Here is a 16,331-nt window from a genome sequence, read left to right as displayed (position 1 = left end):
AGCAAGGAAACAGTAGTATAGCTGGGCAGTCATATGTCCAGGAAGGAGAGAGTCGACTTTCTTGCCTTGGACAACTGGCAGTCTTTGCCAGTCTTGAAAACAAGGACTGTCTTTTACGTTTATTGTGTCCTCCAAACTTTAAGACACAGAGTTGATACGTGGTAAACTTAAGTGGACTAAAATATAATCATAGTATTTAATGCTTCAGCGTTAAAGTTGGTAAATGAATTTATCTGGAATGTCTTAAGTAGAAATTGCCTGCGTGCTACTTAATGCTGAGAATGAGTTTAGGGTATTGTGAGATTAACTTTTCAGTTTAGGGATGGCCGTCTTTCATAATTCTTGTTTTGAACTGCAAGGTTGTGTTCAACTTGATAGAGACCCAGATGTTGATGGGAAAACAGTGAAATGTTACGTGTAGTTATCAGTTTACCAAATGATCCATTGGTTGTAATCTTTGACCTTGTTCCAGGAGGAGGAGAAAGAAAGAAATTTCTTTTTGCATTATTTCAAACTTGCCTTGTCTTGCTGCTTATACCTTTTTTTTCTTTTTTTCCTCACCTGGGGATTAGGCACCTTGCTGTAACAAGCTTTATACTTGCCGATTGTGTCATGATAACAATGAAGATCATCAGCTAGATCGCTTTAAAGTAAAGGAAGTGCAGTGCATAAACTGTGAAAAAATTCAGCGTGTAAGATTTTATTACATATTTCTGTTTTTTTAAAACATGTACTAAGGTGGTTTTAAAAAGTTAATAAAGAATATTGCAATATGCAGTGTCTTGGGTTTAAATGTAGGAAAACATGTAAAGATAAAACTGCATGTACATTAAGAAAAAATCAACATTTAAATTAGTAATTCAAAATGTTTTGGTAAATTGTATATTTTTAGTTACTTTTTGTTTTTTTAGGCACAACAGACTTGTGAGGAATGTAGCACATTGTTTGGAGAATATTATTGCAGTGTATGCCATCTGTTTGACAAAGACAAGAAACAGTATCATTGTGAAAACTGTGGAATTTGTAGGTACTGTATGTAAAATGTTCTTTTTATTCCTAATATATCTTAGCAATAATAATTTTTAAAATCACCTTATTGGAATATAATTATATCAGGAATGGCTACTACCCACACCAGTATTCTTGCCTGAAGAATTCCATGGACAGAGGACTTTCAGAATTACATCTTATGGGATGCATTAATGTTAAATGTTCAGTTCAGTAACTTTGACAAATATATCTCCTAACCCTAACCATCATCACAAATCAAGGTTAAAAAAAAATTTCCATTGCCCTAAAAATTTCTTCATGCCTTCATCATTTAGCCCATCAACAGTTGTGTGTTCATTTAAAATTTAAATTTGGGGTAGAAATTATGCTTTTATATGAAGTGGCTTGTAGGAAGCTAAGGTAAAAAATTAGGGTAGATTTTTCCTTTTTGAAAATTATTTTAAAAATTTATCAAAAGTTTTGATAAAATCAGTATAGGCTTAAGAATTGGATAATACAGGAAAGTAGAAAGAATGAAAATAAAATAGTCTTTAGTCCAGCCACCCACTGACAAGCTGCTGTTGACATGTTGGCATATAGAAATTTTTTTCTTTCTAAAAATCCTAAAGTGTTACGTCCAGAAGCTTATATGTAACAAATGTATGTTTTAAAGTATACTAATACATCAAACCACTGTTTTTAAGAATTAGAATGTTAACCAGTGTTGGAGCTCCAAGTGTCCTATGTCAGTCCTTTCTCCTTGTTTCTATTGGAGAATTTTAAATCACTTTCCATTTTTATGTAGTGTTTTGTTTTTTGGCTGTGCCATGTGAGATCTTAGCTCCCTGACCAGGAATTGTACTTGTGCCCCTTGTGTTGGAAGCCTGGAGACTTAACCACTGGATCACCAGGGAGGTCCCTTAACGTGTTTTTAAGGAAGGATAACAAATATACCAAAAGATGTGACAATCATAAGCAAACCCCCTTTTCTAGTTTTTATGTCTAGAAATTTGACTTGGGTCTTTTTAAAATTTTTTACATCTGTAGAAGGAAATGACAGCCCACTCCAGTATTCTTGCCTGGAGAATCCCATGGATGGAGGAGCTTGGTGGGCTACAATCCACGGGTCGCAAAGAGTCGGAGGACACGACTGAGCGACTTCACTTTCACTTTCCTCTTTGGACACATGAAATGTAGTAATAATAATTGGTTTCATGTTCTTCTCTGTTAATTCTAACCTCTGTGTCAGTTTGGATTGATTTTGATTGTTCAATTACTTTTTTAGTTGATTTTCCTGTCTTTTGGGTGACTGGTCATTGTTGGGTACCAGACATTGTGATTTTTACCTTGTTGGGAACTTTTCATATTCCTGCTAATCTTCTTGAGCTTTATTTTGGGATATAGTTAAGTTACTTTGAACAGTTTGAAACTTCTGGGACTTGCTTTTATAATTTGTTAGATGGATCTGGAGGTGTGCTTATTCCAGGAGTAATTATTCCTTACCACTGAGGCAGTACCTTCCTGAGTAATCAGCCCAGGACCCAATGAATTCTAAGGTTTTCCAGTCCGGCTAAAGGGAGTAAACACTGATACTGACCGTATCTGAGTGCTGAACACTGTTCCTTCTAGTTCTCTTGAACGGTTCTCTCCCTGGCCTTGGGGGGTTTCTTCACATGCATGAGCTGATGTGTATCCTGCTAAATACTTGAGGGGCTCCCCCGTGCAGCTCTGTCCTCTCTGGTGCTCTGTCCTGTGAGCTGCAACAGTCTTGGGTTGCTTCGACTCTCAGCTCATCTTCTCCATCAGCAAGTCTTTTTGGCTCTGCTTTTGTTCCTCCAACTTGTCCTACTGCCTGAAAGTGCTCTAGGCAGTAAACTAGGGCAGTGTTAGGGCTCCCCTAATTTCTTTCCTGTATCTCGCAGGTCACTGTCTTTCATTGCTTGGTGTTCAGTGAAACTTGTTTCATATGTTTTGTTTGGGTTGTGTGGTGGTAGTTTTAGGTAAGAGGGTAGATCCAGTCTCTTGTTGGTTGTTCTGTCTTGGGCAGCAGTGGAGTCTCCTGCAGGGGTTTTACCTGTTGAATTGGACAGACTGATAGTAAATTTCATCTGAAAGAGAAAATATACAGAGCTGAGCAGATTTTGAAAAGGAAGAACAAGGGGATTGCCTTTCCATATAACCAAAACATGACAAAGTGAGAGTAATTTAAAAGGTATATTCTTTGTATAAGAATAGACAATAAAGGGAGAAACTGTGTGTGTGTGTGCACACACATTCACATATTTAACATACGAGTTTATAGCAAAAATGGCATTTCAGATCAGGAGAACAGGTACTAAGATAACTGATTATCCATTTGGGAAACAAAAAATTGATTACTAAAATTCTGTGTATTCATTAGAATATGGTTTTAGCATGTCGTAACAGAAATGCTAAATAACAAGTGGCTCAAAAAAGACATATATGTTTCTCAGGGAAAAGTCTGAACCATGTAGTTAAATAGAGCCCAGGTTTATCTTATTTTTGCCCTGCTATCCATAAGATTGGAGAAGGCAATGGCACCCCACTCCAGTAATCTGCCTGGAAAATCCCATGGACAGAGGAGCCTGGAAGGCTGCAGTCCATGGGGACACAACTGAGCGACTTCACTTTCACTTTCACTTTCATGCACTGGAGAAGGAAATGGCAACCCACTCCAGTGTTCTTGCCTGGAGAATCCCAGGGACGGGGGAGCCTGGTGGGCTGTCGTCAGTGGGGTCGCACAGAGTCGGACACGACTGAAGTGACTTAGCAGCAGCAGCATCCATAAGATGCTTCCTTGTCTACACAATTTAAAAGAACTCATATTCTTGTCAGTGGAAAGGGGGAAATAGGTGAAGGGAAGGTACACCCTTTTCTCCGAGGGGCACAAGACAGAATTTCATTTGTGTCTTCTGTTCACGCTTCCAGGGAAGTTGGGAAGTAGTTTTTATTCAGTACAGCCTTGTGCCCAGCTAATATTGTGCAGGAAGAGAATAAGAGAAGTTTGGGGACAACTAGCAGTCTCTCCTTTACTATACATAGTAGATTTCAAATCGATGAAAGAAAAATATAAAAATTATAAGCCATAGTATTAGAAGTATATAGGAGAGTATGTATATGAGCAATGGGTTTCAAAAGTTTTTTCAAAATAAGAGGCATACCCTGAGGAAACCAAAAATGAAAAAGACACATGTGTCCCATTGTTCATTGCAGCACTATTTACAATAGGTAGAACATGGAAGCAACGTAGATGTCTATCGACAGATGCATGGATAAGGAAGTTGTGGTACATATACACAGTGGAATATTCAGTTCAGTTGAGTTCAGTCAGTCAGTCAGTCATGTCCGACTCTTTGCGACCCCGTGAATCGCAGCACGCCAGGCCTCCCTGTCCATCACCAGCTCCTGGAGTTCACTCAGACTCGCGTCCATCGAGTCAGTGATGCCATCCAGCCATCTCATCCTCTGTTGTCCCCTTCTTCTGCCCCCAATCGCTCCCAGCATCAGAGTCTTTTCTAATGAGTCAACTCTTCGCATGAAGTGGCCAAGGTTCTGGAGTTTCAGCTTTAGCATCATTCCTTCCAAACAAATCCCAGGGCTGATCTCCTTCAGAATGGACTGGTTGGATCTCCTTGCAGTCCAGCGGACTCTCGAGTCTTCTCCAACACCGCAGTTCAAAAGCATCAGTTCTTCGGCACTCAGCCTTTTTCACAGTCCAACTCTCACATCCATACATGACCACTGGGAAAAACATAGCCTTGACTAGACGGAACTTTGTTGGCAAAGTAATGTCTTTGCTTTTGAATATGCTATCTAGGTTGGTCATAACTTTCCTTCCAAGGAGTAAGCGTCTTTTAATTTCATGGCTGCAGTCATCATCTGCAGTGATTTTGGAGCCCCCCAAAATAAAGTCTGACACTGTTTCCACGGTTTCCCCATCTATTTCCCATGGAGTGATGGGACCAGAGGCCATGATCTTCGTTTTCTGAATGTTGAGCTTTAAGCCAACTTTTTCACTCTCCACTTTCACTTTCATCAAGAGGCTTTTCAGTTCCTCTTCACTTTTCTGCCATAAGGGTGGTGTCATCTGCATATCTGAGGTGATTGATATTTCTCCTGGCAATCTTGATTCCAGCTTGTGCTTCTTCCAGCCCAGCGTTTCTCATGATGTACTCTGCATACAAGTTAAATAAGCAGGGTGATGATATACAGCCTTGACGTACTCCTTTTCCTATTTGGAACCAGTCTGTTGTTCCATGTCTAGTTCTAACTGTTGCTTCCTGACCTGCATATAGGTTTGTCAAGAGGCAGGTCAGGTGGTCTGGTATTCCCATCTCTTTCAGAATTTTCCAGTTTATTGTGATCCACACAGTCAAAGGTTTGGCATAGTCAGTAAAGCAGAAATAGATGTTTTTCTGGAACTCTCTTGCTTTTTCCATGATCCAGCGGATGTTGGCAAATTGATCTCTGGTTCCTCTGCCTTTTCTAAAACCAGCTTGAACATCTGGAAGTTCATGGTTCACGTATTGCTGAAGCCTGTCTTAGAGAATTTTGAGCATTACTTTACTAGCGTGTGAGATGAGTGCAATTGTGCGGAAGTTTGAACATTCTTTGGCATTGCCTTTCTTTGGGATTGGAATGAAAACGGACCTTTTCCAGTCCTGTGGCCACTGGTGAGTTTTCCAAATTTGCTGGCATATTGAGTGCAGCACTTTCACAGCATCATCTTCAGGATTTGAAATAGCTCAACTGGAATTCCATCACCTCCACTAGCTTTGTTCATAGTGATGCTTTCTAAGGGCCACTTGTCTTCACATTCCAGGATGTCTGGCTCTAGGTGAGTGATCACACCATTGTGATTATCTTGGTCGTGAAGATCTTTTTTGTATAGTTCTGTGTATTCCTGCCACCTCTTCTTAATATCTTCTGCTTCTGTTAGGTCCATACCATTTCTGACATTTATCGAACCTATCTTTGCATGAAATCTTCCCTTGGTGTCTCTGGTTTTCTTGAAGAGGTCTCTAGTCTTTCCCATTCTGTTGTTTTCCTCTATTTCTTTGCATTGATCACTGAAGAAGGCTTTCTTATTTCTTCTTGCTGTTCTTTGGAACTCTGCATTCAGATGCTTATATCTTTCCTTTTCTCCTTTGCCTTTTGCTTCTCTTCTTTTCACAGCTATTATTAAGGCCTCCTCAGACAGCCATTTTGCTTTTTTGCATTTCTTTTCCATGGGGATGATCTTGATCCCTGTCTCCTGTACAGTGTCACGAACCTTATTCCATAGTTCATCAGGCACTCTATCTATCAGATCTAGGCCCTTAAATCTATTTCTCACTTCCACTGTATAATCATAAGGGATTTGATTTAGGTTATACCTGAATGGTCTAGTGGTTTTCCCTACTTTCTTCAATTTAAGTCTGAATTTGGCAATAAGGAGTTCATGATCTGAGCCACAGTCAGCTCAGATAATGATAATGGAATATTTTCAGCCATAAAAGGAACGCATTTGAGTCCTAATGAGGTGGATGAACCTAGAACCTATTACACAGAGTGAAGTGAGAAAGAGAAAATACCATATTGCAATGCATATATATGGAAAAATGGTAATGAACAATTTATTTACAGGGCAACAGTGGAGAAACAGACATAGAGAGTAGACTTATGGAAATGGGGAGAGGGTGAGATGTATGGAAAGAATAACATGAAAACTTAATTACATATGTAAAATAGATAGCAATGAGAATTTGCTATATGGCTAAAGAAACTCAAATAGGGGCTCTGTATCAACCTAGAGTGGTGGGATGGGGAAGGAGTTGGGATGGAGGTTCAAAAGGGAGGGGACATATGTATACCTGTGGCTGATTCATGTTGAGGTTTGACAGAAAACAGCAAAATTCTATAAAGCAATTATCCTTCAAAAATAAATAAAAATATTAATAATAAAAAAGGGGCAGAAGCATAAGCCATAAGTTGAAATATCATGTCTTTTTATTACCTAGGAATTAAAATGAAAATATGATAAAGGATATAAAAAAGATAGTTGACATACCAAAAAAGTAATTTTAATATATACAACTGAAAAAGATTAATATCCAGGATGTATAAAAGTGTTGCTCTCAGTTGTGTCTGACTCTCTGTGACCCCGTGGACTGTAGCCCACACAGCTCCTGTGTCCATGGGATTCTCCAGGCAAGAATACTGGAGTGGGTTGCCATGCCCTCCTCTAGGGGATTTTCCTGACCCCGGGATCAAACCCAGGTCTCCTGCATTGCACATGGATTCTTTACCATCTGAGCCACCAGGGAAGCCAGCATGTATAAAGAACTTTAATTAGGTTCCTCAAAAAACTAAAAGTAGAAGTACCATATGATACCATGTGTAGTTCCATTCTTGGGGTGCTATGTGTGTGTGTGCACTTGCGTGCTCAGTCTTGTTCGACTCTGCAACCCCGTGGACTCTAGCCTGCCAGGCTCCTCTGTCCATGGGATTTTCCAGGTAGGATGGGTTGCCATTTCCTTCTCTAGGGGATCTTCCTGACCCAGGGATTGAACCCGAGTCTCTTGTGTCTCCTGCCTTGGCAGGCAGATTCTTTACTCCTGCGCCACCTGGGAAGCCCCCACTCTTGTGTACATATCCAAAAAAAGTGAAAACACTAATTCAAAAAGGTACATTTGTTCAGGAGTTTATAATAGCATCATTTACAGTAGCCAATATATGGAAGCGAAGCAAGTGTTCACCAACAGATGAATAAAGAAGATGTGTACACACACACACTGTCTTCTCTCTCACACACACTCTGGAATATTACTCAGCAAAGTAAGGAATGAAATTCTGCCATTTTCAGTATTGTGGGTAGACCTAAAGAGTATTATGCTTAGTGAAGGAACTCACAGAGACAAATGCTGTATATTATCACTTATATGTGGGATCTTTTTAAAAAAATTAGTGAATATATATAACAAAATATAAACAGGCTTAGTTATAGAAAACAAACTAGTGGATACTAGTGGGGAGAGAGAAGCAGAGAGGGCAAGATATAGAGGTACGGGATTAAGAGATACCAGCTACTATCTAGGAAATAGATAAGCTGCAAGAATATATTGTGCTTCCCAGGTGGTGCTAAGTGGTAAATAATCCTCTTGCCAGTGCAGGAGATGTGAGAGACGTGGGTTCGATCCCTGGGTTGGGAAGATCCTTTGAGTAGGAAATGGCAACCCTCTCCAGTATTTTTGCCTGGAAAATTCTGTGGGCAGAGGAGCCTGGTGGGCTATAGTCCATGGGGTCACAAAGAATTGGACAGGACTGACTATAGTGAGTTGCCATAAGGAAGCACAGCGTGCTTCCCAGGTGGTGCAGCACAGGGCAACAGTAGCCATTATTTTGCAATAATTTTAAATGGAGTCTAATGTATAAAAATACTGAATCACTATGCTACATCCTTGAAACTAATATAATATTGTAAATCAAGTATATACTTGAGTTAAAGAGCTTCTTTAAAATTATAAAAGACAAATACCCTATTAAGAAAAATGAACTGAGCACGTGAACAGACAATCCACAAGAGAAGTCCAAATGGCTCATAAATAGTAAAATATGCTCTGTGTATCATCATTTGAGAAATTCAAATTAAAGTGATGTTTTTATTTGTCATATAGGTAACCAGTGTTGGCTAGGGTGTGGGGAACATGGGTGCTGTTACACATTGGGGGGAGTATAAATCAGTACTGTCTTTGGAGGTCAGTTTGATAGTATCAGAACTGATGATGCACTGCCCTCTGACCCTACAGTTCCACTTCTAGGAATTTTGTGAAAAATCACCAATATGTAGTTGACTGATATCTGTAAGAGGTATTTATTGTATCATTGCATTGGCTAAAGATAGTAAGTTTTATCAATAAAAGAATATTAAAAAATTAAGATATATCCATATCATTTAATATTATGTAACTCTGAAGAAGAATAAAGTGGTTCTGTATGTTCTTACATAGAGTACTCTCCAAGGAATACTGTTAAGTGAAGAAGAAGTTGCAAAACAGGATAGAATCCATTTGTGTAAAAAATAAAACTCAAAGTGTGTGTATCTGTATGTATGTGTATATGCAGTTTTATGGAAGAAAAGAATACTTGGAAAGATAGATACCATTCTGTTTGTAGTGCTTGCATTTGGGGAGTGATGTTGGGGAGGTAGGGATTCACCTCATATTCTTCAGTGTGGTTTGAACTTTGTTTATAGTGAATCTGAACTTATATATAATAAGTAACTATGTAATAAAAACATATGTAATCTTTTGTTTTCACATTATTTTTTTAGAATTGGTCCAAAGGAAGATTATTTCCACTGTTTGAAATGTAACTTATGCCTTGCAGTGAATCTCCAAGGGAAGCACAAGGTACGTACTTCAGTTTGTATGATTTAAAAAGTATTACATTTGAAAACAGCTAAAATCCTAATTTGTTTAAAAGCATGCTAACTTTCAGATGTTACTGAGTATTGTCATGTTACTTTTATTTTTAAGCAGTATTAAGTAAATGTTCTAAAGTACAGACCTTAGAATATTTGATCTACAGTTCCCTTTTCTTCTCTATAGTGTGTAAGAATACTTAACAACAGTTATTAGTATAACGTAGACAGCCTCTAAATTAGCCTGTGGATTCTTATCATTGGAACTGGTTTTGAGAATAGCTTTTAAAATGTATGGTACAGGAGAAATACAGAGCAGTGTAACCTTTTGTTAATATAGCATTCCTAGATAATTCAGTATTCCTTTTCAATAAAAATATTTTTAACTTGGATGTAGAATTTTGACCTATTGCTTGACCTATTTATATCATGGTCTTAGGTCTTTTAAAAATTACTTTTCATTATTTAGGAGAAAATCTAATAAGCTATCGCTTATAGTACTGATTCTATCCAAGAATTGAGAGAATGGAGAATCTGATGAGGGTGTTTTTAAAAAGATACTAGATAATGAAAAAGTGAAAATTAGTCACATAGTTGTGTCCTACTCTGTGTTCCCATGGACTGTTAGCTTGCCCAGCTCTGTCTGTGGGATTTCCCAGGCAAGAATACTGGAGTGGGTTGCTATTTCCTTCTCCAGGGGATCTTCCCGACCCAGGAATCGAACCTGGGTCTCCCGCATTGCAGGCAGATTCTTTACCAGCTGAGCCATGAGGGAAGCCCTGCTAGATCCTAGCTAGCCTAAGATACTGAGGTAGGAAGAGAAGCTGAGGTGAATAATGACAATAGGGAGTACAGTGACAAGTGTAAGGGAGAGAGAATGGGGGCTGAATGAAGACGACTCCTGAGGATTTTAGTCCTGGCTTTAAGTACTTTATTAATAGACTGTAGGAGATGGCAAAAGATTGGATCTGGTTTTACAGACTTGAGTTTAGGCTGATTAACTATGCTGTGTTGCCGTTAGATATGCTGTGTTGTCTTTAGAAAACTATATACTCAGTTTCTCTTGTGGTATTTTTGTTTTATTTCTCAGTTATTTTTTTATTGTCTCTGTTAGTAAGTGGTAGGATCATCTACTCAGGTGTTTGCTAAAAAGCCTGGGTATCATTTATGGCTTGATGCTTTTTCTTACCTCTTCACACCTAATCAGACCTTGTCTTGTCAAGTTAAGAACTCAGGAGCACACATATATTTCCATTTCTTGATAGCATGTAATTTGGGGAGTTATTTAGCTTCTCTAGATCTCAAAGGGATTTCCCAGGTTGTGCAGTGGTAAAGAACCCGCCTGCCAGTGCTCGAGATGTGGGTTCAATCCCTGGGTCAGGAAGATCCCCTGGAGAAGGAAATGGCAACCTACTCCAGTATTCTTGCCTGGAAAATTTTATGGACAGAGGAGCCTGGTGGGCCACAGTCCATGGAGTTACAAAGCCTTGGACATGACTGAGCACGCTTGAATGCATGCACAGGCCTCAAATACCTCATCTGTAAAATGGGGTAAATAATTGTATGTGTTTCAGTGTTGTGGAAATTAATTGAGAATAACAGGTAATGAACTTGACATAGGGCATGTAGTAAAATCTCTTTAATATGAACTATTACTATTTATTTATCTGTAAAATGAAAATAATTTGAATAATTAAGATGTATTAGGCAATTTTATTGTTTCAGGTAATGTGTAAAGCCTGAAATAGTTGTGAGAGTTAACTGTTCAGTTCTTGTCTGACATATAAGAAACATATTAATGTTCATTATTACATTTAGTAAGTTGGTATTGTTTCCTTTGTTTTTTGTTATTAATGCTGTGGTTATATAATTAACATCTAGTTAAGCTTTTGGTAATTTTAATTTTGCTTTTAAACAGTGTATTGAAAATGTTTCCCGGCAGGATTGTCCGATATGTTTGGAGGTGAGCTTAAAATATTTTTTGCTTTGGAAATAGCCCCTTTTGAATTTAAAATACTGGGTATTTATATTGTATTCATGTAATTAACCACCAACTTTATTTGCTTTTACAGGACATTCACACATCTCGTATTGTTGCTCGCGTCTTGCCATGTGGACATCTTTTACATAAGTAAAGCAACTTTGGTTTTTTTCCTCAAAAATGTTTGGAAATGGTGGAGATACTTTTTGCTTTATTAAAATAATTTTATATTTTCTTTCAGAACGTGTTATGAAGGCATGTTGAAAGAGTAAGTGTTTGATGGGATTATAAAAAATTGTTACTGTAAGATGTCTGTTTTTGTTTTTTGTTTTTTTTGCAGGCGAGTGGGGAAGGGAATGGACAAGACTCCCAGTTACTTATACCATATTTGGATATGGTGGATATTTCCTTTGAGATGGGTAGGGTAGATGAGTACTGTTAAATTGGGCAAAGCATGTTGGGAGAGAAACACTGGACTTTGCCTTAGTCCTCATGTTTCTATTATGTCATATCTCATTTGCAGTTTGAGACAGATACCTTTCATTCCCTGGCTACTAATTGGGAAGCTTGGTGTCTGCTGAGACAGTCATACCATTGTAAAAATAAAAATGCTGAGACATGTTGCCCAAAATTATTAGCTGTTGTATTAGTCCACTATGATGAGCTGCAAAAAAATCTAAAACTCATACCAAGATTTATCTAATGCTAATTTTGTTGTGGGGAAAGGATGCTAAAGTGAGATGCAGATAGTTAGAGGAAATTGTGTAAATGTATTTTGGTCCTGCAAACTGATGAGCAGAAATTTTAATTTAAGAGCCAGATAAAAGGGAACATTTTCAGAATTTTTAGAAAGAAAATAGCATGATCTGAATAATTTTTAAGGAATACAATCTCTTCTTTGCCTGAATATATTAAGAAATTGAGGCTGTTTAGCTAAAAAGCAGTTTAATTGGTTTTTAAAATATATTGTGTATATTCTACAAAGAATATTAAGAAATTCCTCCCCATTTGATAGAACTGAGGAAAAAGAAGTAGGTTTAAAAAATACCCTATGATACAGGATTTAAATGAAAAGGTTTGTGAGATGGTCTTGAAGTATAGAATAATGCTTGTTTTAGATGGTTTATATACCAGTTAGCTCGAGTTGATATACTCTCCATTTAATACTGGGAAAATGACTCTTTTATATCTCTCCTAGAGGCTACAGATGTCCATTGTGTATGCACTCTGCTTTAGATATGAGTAGGCACTGGAGACAACTGGATGATGAGGTAGCACAGACTCCTATGCCCTCAGAATATCAGAACATGACTGTGGATGTGAGTAGAATCAATGCCTAAAAAGACTTTTCAGGTTGCTTGCTGATGCTCGTGTTTATTTTTGTCCTTTTGCTCAAATCTGTCTAAAAAGTACTATTTCAGCATAGATGTCACTGTGATGATTAATGGGAGGAACCAAATAACCTTTAAATTTTAGTTATTCTGAACTCAGAGGAAAAAAGAAAATCTAAGAATATCTTTGTGCAGTACTTGCCAACACTAGATGGCAGGCAAAAACTTCATTCTAAATTATTTACTTATTACTTAACAGAGTCAATTGATAATAACTGAGTAGAGGTAGATTATTGGTCTGCTATTTTATTTTGATTATGTTTTAATTATTTTAAATTTTATTTAAGGCAAACATGTTTACTTTTTTTTTGAAGATTGCTTTTTGGTTTTTAATGTTTGCTTTTTATTCTAAGACTTTTTAATTTGGTCTTAGCCTGCAGTCTGAAATGTAAGAAGTATTTCTGTGCCTTTAGTCTTATGGAGAATGATCATCTTTTCTCCATTAGTTGAGATGTGCTGCTGTCTAGTCTCAGCATAGCATATTCATTTACAGATTAGAATTGGAAAGTAGATAGCTTTCTGGTGCTTTAATAATTTTTGGACATAAAAATTTTCAAAAATCTTCAGTTCAGATATTTCTACACAAAAAGATAAAAACCCCTTAACAAAGCCAAATAAAAATCACTTTCTGTGTAATTTATACTGGAGCATTTCATAATTTGTGTGGATAATTGTTAGGTCGATGAAAGATCATTTTTGTAATACTGATAGTTGTGTTATGTTTTACTAGAGGCTACAGCATGCTGTATTCTGTTTAGATCATTTTTTAAAGCAGCAGCTTTATTGGGATATAATTCACATACCGTACAACTCGTCCATCTAAATTGGACAGACAGTTCAGTGCCTTTTAGTGTATTCTTGAAGATATAACCACCATCAGTTTTAAAATATTTTCTCCACCCTGAAAGGAAACTCTGTAACCATTAGCAGTCATTCCTTAATCCTCTCAGTCTAGGCAGTGAGTACCTTCTCCATTTAGATCATATTCTTAATTAATTTTCAGGAGGATTTCCCAGGCGATCCAGTGGTTAAGACTTTGCCTTCCAGTGCAAGGGGTCGGGGAGAGTCAGACATGACTGAGCGACTTCACTTTCACTTTTCCTTTCATGCATTGGAGAAAGAAATGGGAACTCACTCCAGTACTCTTGCCTGGAAAATCGCATGGATGGAGGAGCCTGGTGGGCTGCCGTCTATGGGGTCACACAGAGTCAGACACGACTGAAGCGACTTAGCAGCAGTAGCAGCAGCACCAGGGGGTGCAGGTTCAGTCCCTGGTTGAGGAACTGAGATCCCATATTCCTCATGGCCAGAACACCAAAACATAAACAATATTGTAACAGATTCAATAAAGGCTTTAAAAATGGTCCAAAGAAAAATCTCTAAAGGAAAAAGAAAAGGTTACTTTCCAAATTATAATTTAGAGAAAATTTGTATGTTTTCTACTTATTATGGTGTGGCTTTTCTAAAGTTAATACTTTTCTTACATAGTAATGTATTGATTTATTTTCATGTTAATACCCTTTTGTATTTTTCAAGATCTCAGTATGAGAAGAGACTAATTCCTAAGTGGCATCTTACTGTCATTTTAGGGACGAACCAAAAGCTTTTCTTTGTTCAACTTTAGAAAGTACTCTTTTGAACTTTAATTCATTCTTGAGGCATCTAAGACCAGGAACTTAATATATAACAAGCAAAAATATTATAAATATCTAAAAAAATTGTTGACTAAGATTGTCAGTGAAAAATAATGAAATTGTTGTTTTTAAGTGTTAATCTGATTGTTCCTCTGTTAATTTTTGTACTAGTACTATTTATGCTATTTGGGAACTTTTAAAATAAGACTTAGTGCAAATCCACATTTTCATTTTCTAAATTTCAGTTCAGTTCAGTTCAGTCGCTCAGTCGTGTCCGACTCTTTGTGACCCCATGAATCGCAGCACGCCAGGCCCCCCTGTCCATCACCAACTCCTGGAGTTCGCTCAGACTCACGTCCATTGAGTTGGTGATGCCATCCAGCCATCTCATCCTCTGTCGTCCCCTTCTCCTCCTGCCCCCAATCCCTCCCAGCATCAAAGTCTTTTCGAATGAGTCAGCTCTTTGCAAGAGGTGGCCAAAGTACTGGAGTTTCAGCTTTAGCATCATTCCTTCCGAAGAAATCCCAGTGCTGATCTTCAGAATGGACTGGTTGGATCTCCTTGCAGTTCATGGGACTCTCAAGAGTCTTCTCCAACACCACACTTCAAAAGCATCAATTCTTTGGTGCTCAGCTTTCTTCACAGTCCAACTCTCACATCCATACATGACCACTGGAAAAACCATAGCCTTGACTAGACGGACCTTTGTTGGCAAAGTAATGTCTCTGCTTTTGGATATGCTATCTAGGTTGGTCATAACTTTTCTTCCAAGGAGTAAGTGTCTTTTAATTTCGTGGCTGCAGTCACCATCTGTAGTGATTTTGGAGCCCAGAAAAATAAAGTCTGACCCTGTTTCCACTGTTTCCCCATCTATTTCCCATTTCTAAATTTAGAGCTACCTTAATAGCCTCTTAGAATTTCCAGTGAACAAATAAAAGGTATTCTATTTATGGAAATATTTAGACTTACATATGTATGTTTTCACATCTTCAGTATGGTTTTTTTAAATGATTTTTTGATGTGGACCAGTTTTAAGGTCTTCATTGAGTTGGTTACAACATTGCTTCTGTTTTATGTTTTGGTTTTATTTGGCTGTGAGGCATGTGGGATCTTAGTTCCTTGACCAGGGATCTAACCTGCACCCCCTGCATCGGAAGGCAAAATCTTAACCACTGGACTGCCAGGAAGATACCTCTTCAGTATGATTTTTGAAAAATTATTTTGAACAGACAGTACCACTTTCTGTTAATAAGGTTTAATTTACTTAATTCATCTCTTTTCAGATTCTCTGCAATGATTGCAATGGAAGATCGACAGTTCAGTTCCATATATTAGGCATGAAGTGTAATATTTGTGAATCCTACAATACCACTCAGGCTGGAAGATACAAAATTTCAATAGATCAGCAATGAACAGCCTATATTGCACTGGAAAAATAAGGATTTTCTGATAGAAAAAGGCTATCTTTTTGTCATAATGCGTCACAATCTATGCATTAGAGTTGATGTGTTTTGTATTAATTTCAGAACAGAAAAGCATATTATAAGACTAAGGATTCAGGGTCTCTTTATAGAATTATCATAGCTCTACATTGAATGAAAGGCACCACGCTTGTGTTTTGATTGGAGCTTTCTTTGGTGTCAGTTGTTTGGAAGTCAGTGATGTTTGCCACTGAAATTCACATCCGTAGACTTCTTAGACTTCTTGGAACTTTGTTTTAGGTGACACTGCATACAGAATTAATTTCTAGTTCTTGATAGAACTGTACTTAATTCTCAGTATTATCCTTGACTCTTTAAAGGCTGTGCTGTAATGAGGATATGTTCTATCTTACTGTTAAAATCTAATTACATATACTCTAGAATTTTTAAGACAGTCCTTCGGATCCTGTAAATGTGAATTTTGATGTAATA

At 37.6% G+C, this 16,331-nt stretch overlaps 1 protein-coding gene across 1 annotated transcript in view; it reads left to right on the top strand.

The window, feature by feature from the left end:
• RCHY1 (ring finger and CHY zinc finger domain containing 1) overlaps positions 1-16,331 on the top strand; it is a 17,749-nt gene extending 1,418 nt beyond the window's left edge. The window contains exons 2-9 of the mRNA XM_052641995.1: positions 573-692; positions 912-1,027; positions 9,323-9,401; positions 11,331-11,375; positions 11,485-11,543; positions 11,635-11,661; positions 12,592-12,712; positions 15,702-16,331. Coding sequence (XP_052497955.1) covers positions 573-692; positions 912-1,027; positions 9,323-9,401; positions 11,331-11,375; positions 11,485-11,543; positions 11,635-11,661; positions 12,592-12,712; positions 15,702-15,830 — 696 coding nt within the window. The 3' untranslated portion in view covers positions 15,831-16,331. The remainder of the gene's footprint in view (positions 1-572; positions 693-911; positions 1,028-9,322; positions 9,402-11,330; positions 11,376-11,484; positions 11,544-11,634; positions 11,662-12,591; positions 12,713-15,701) is intronic.

This window comes from Budorcas taxicolor, chromosome 6 (genome assembly GCF_023091745.1).
Source record: "Budorcas taxicolor isolate Tak-1 chromosome 6, Takin1.1, whole genome shotgun sequence".
Taxonomy (NCBI): Eukaryota; Metazoa; Chordata; class Mammalia; order Artiodactyla; family Bovidae; genus Budorcas; species Budorcas taxicolor.
The sequence above is the reverse complement of the archived record's forward strand: the minus strand, read 5'-3'. Positions and strand labels throughout refer to the sequence as shown.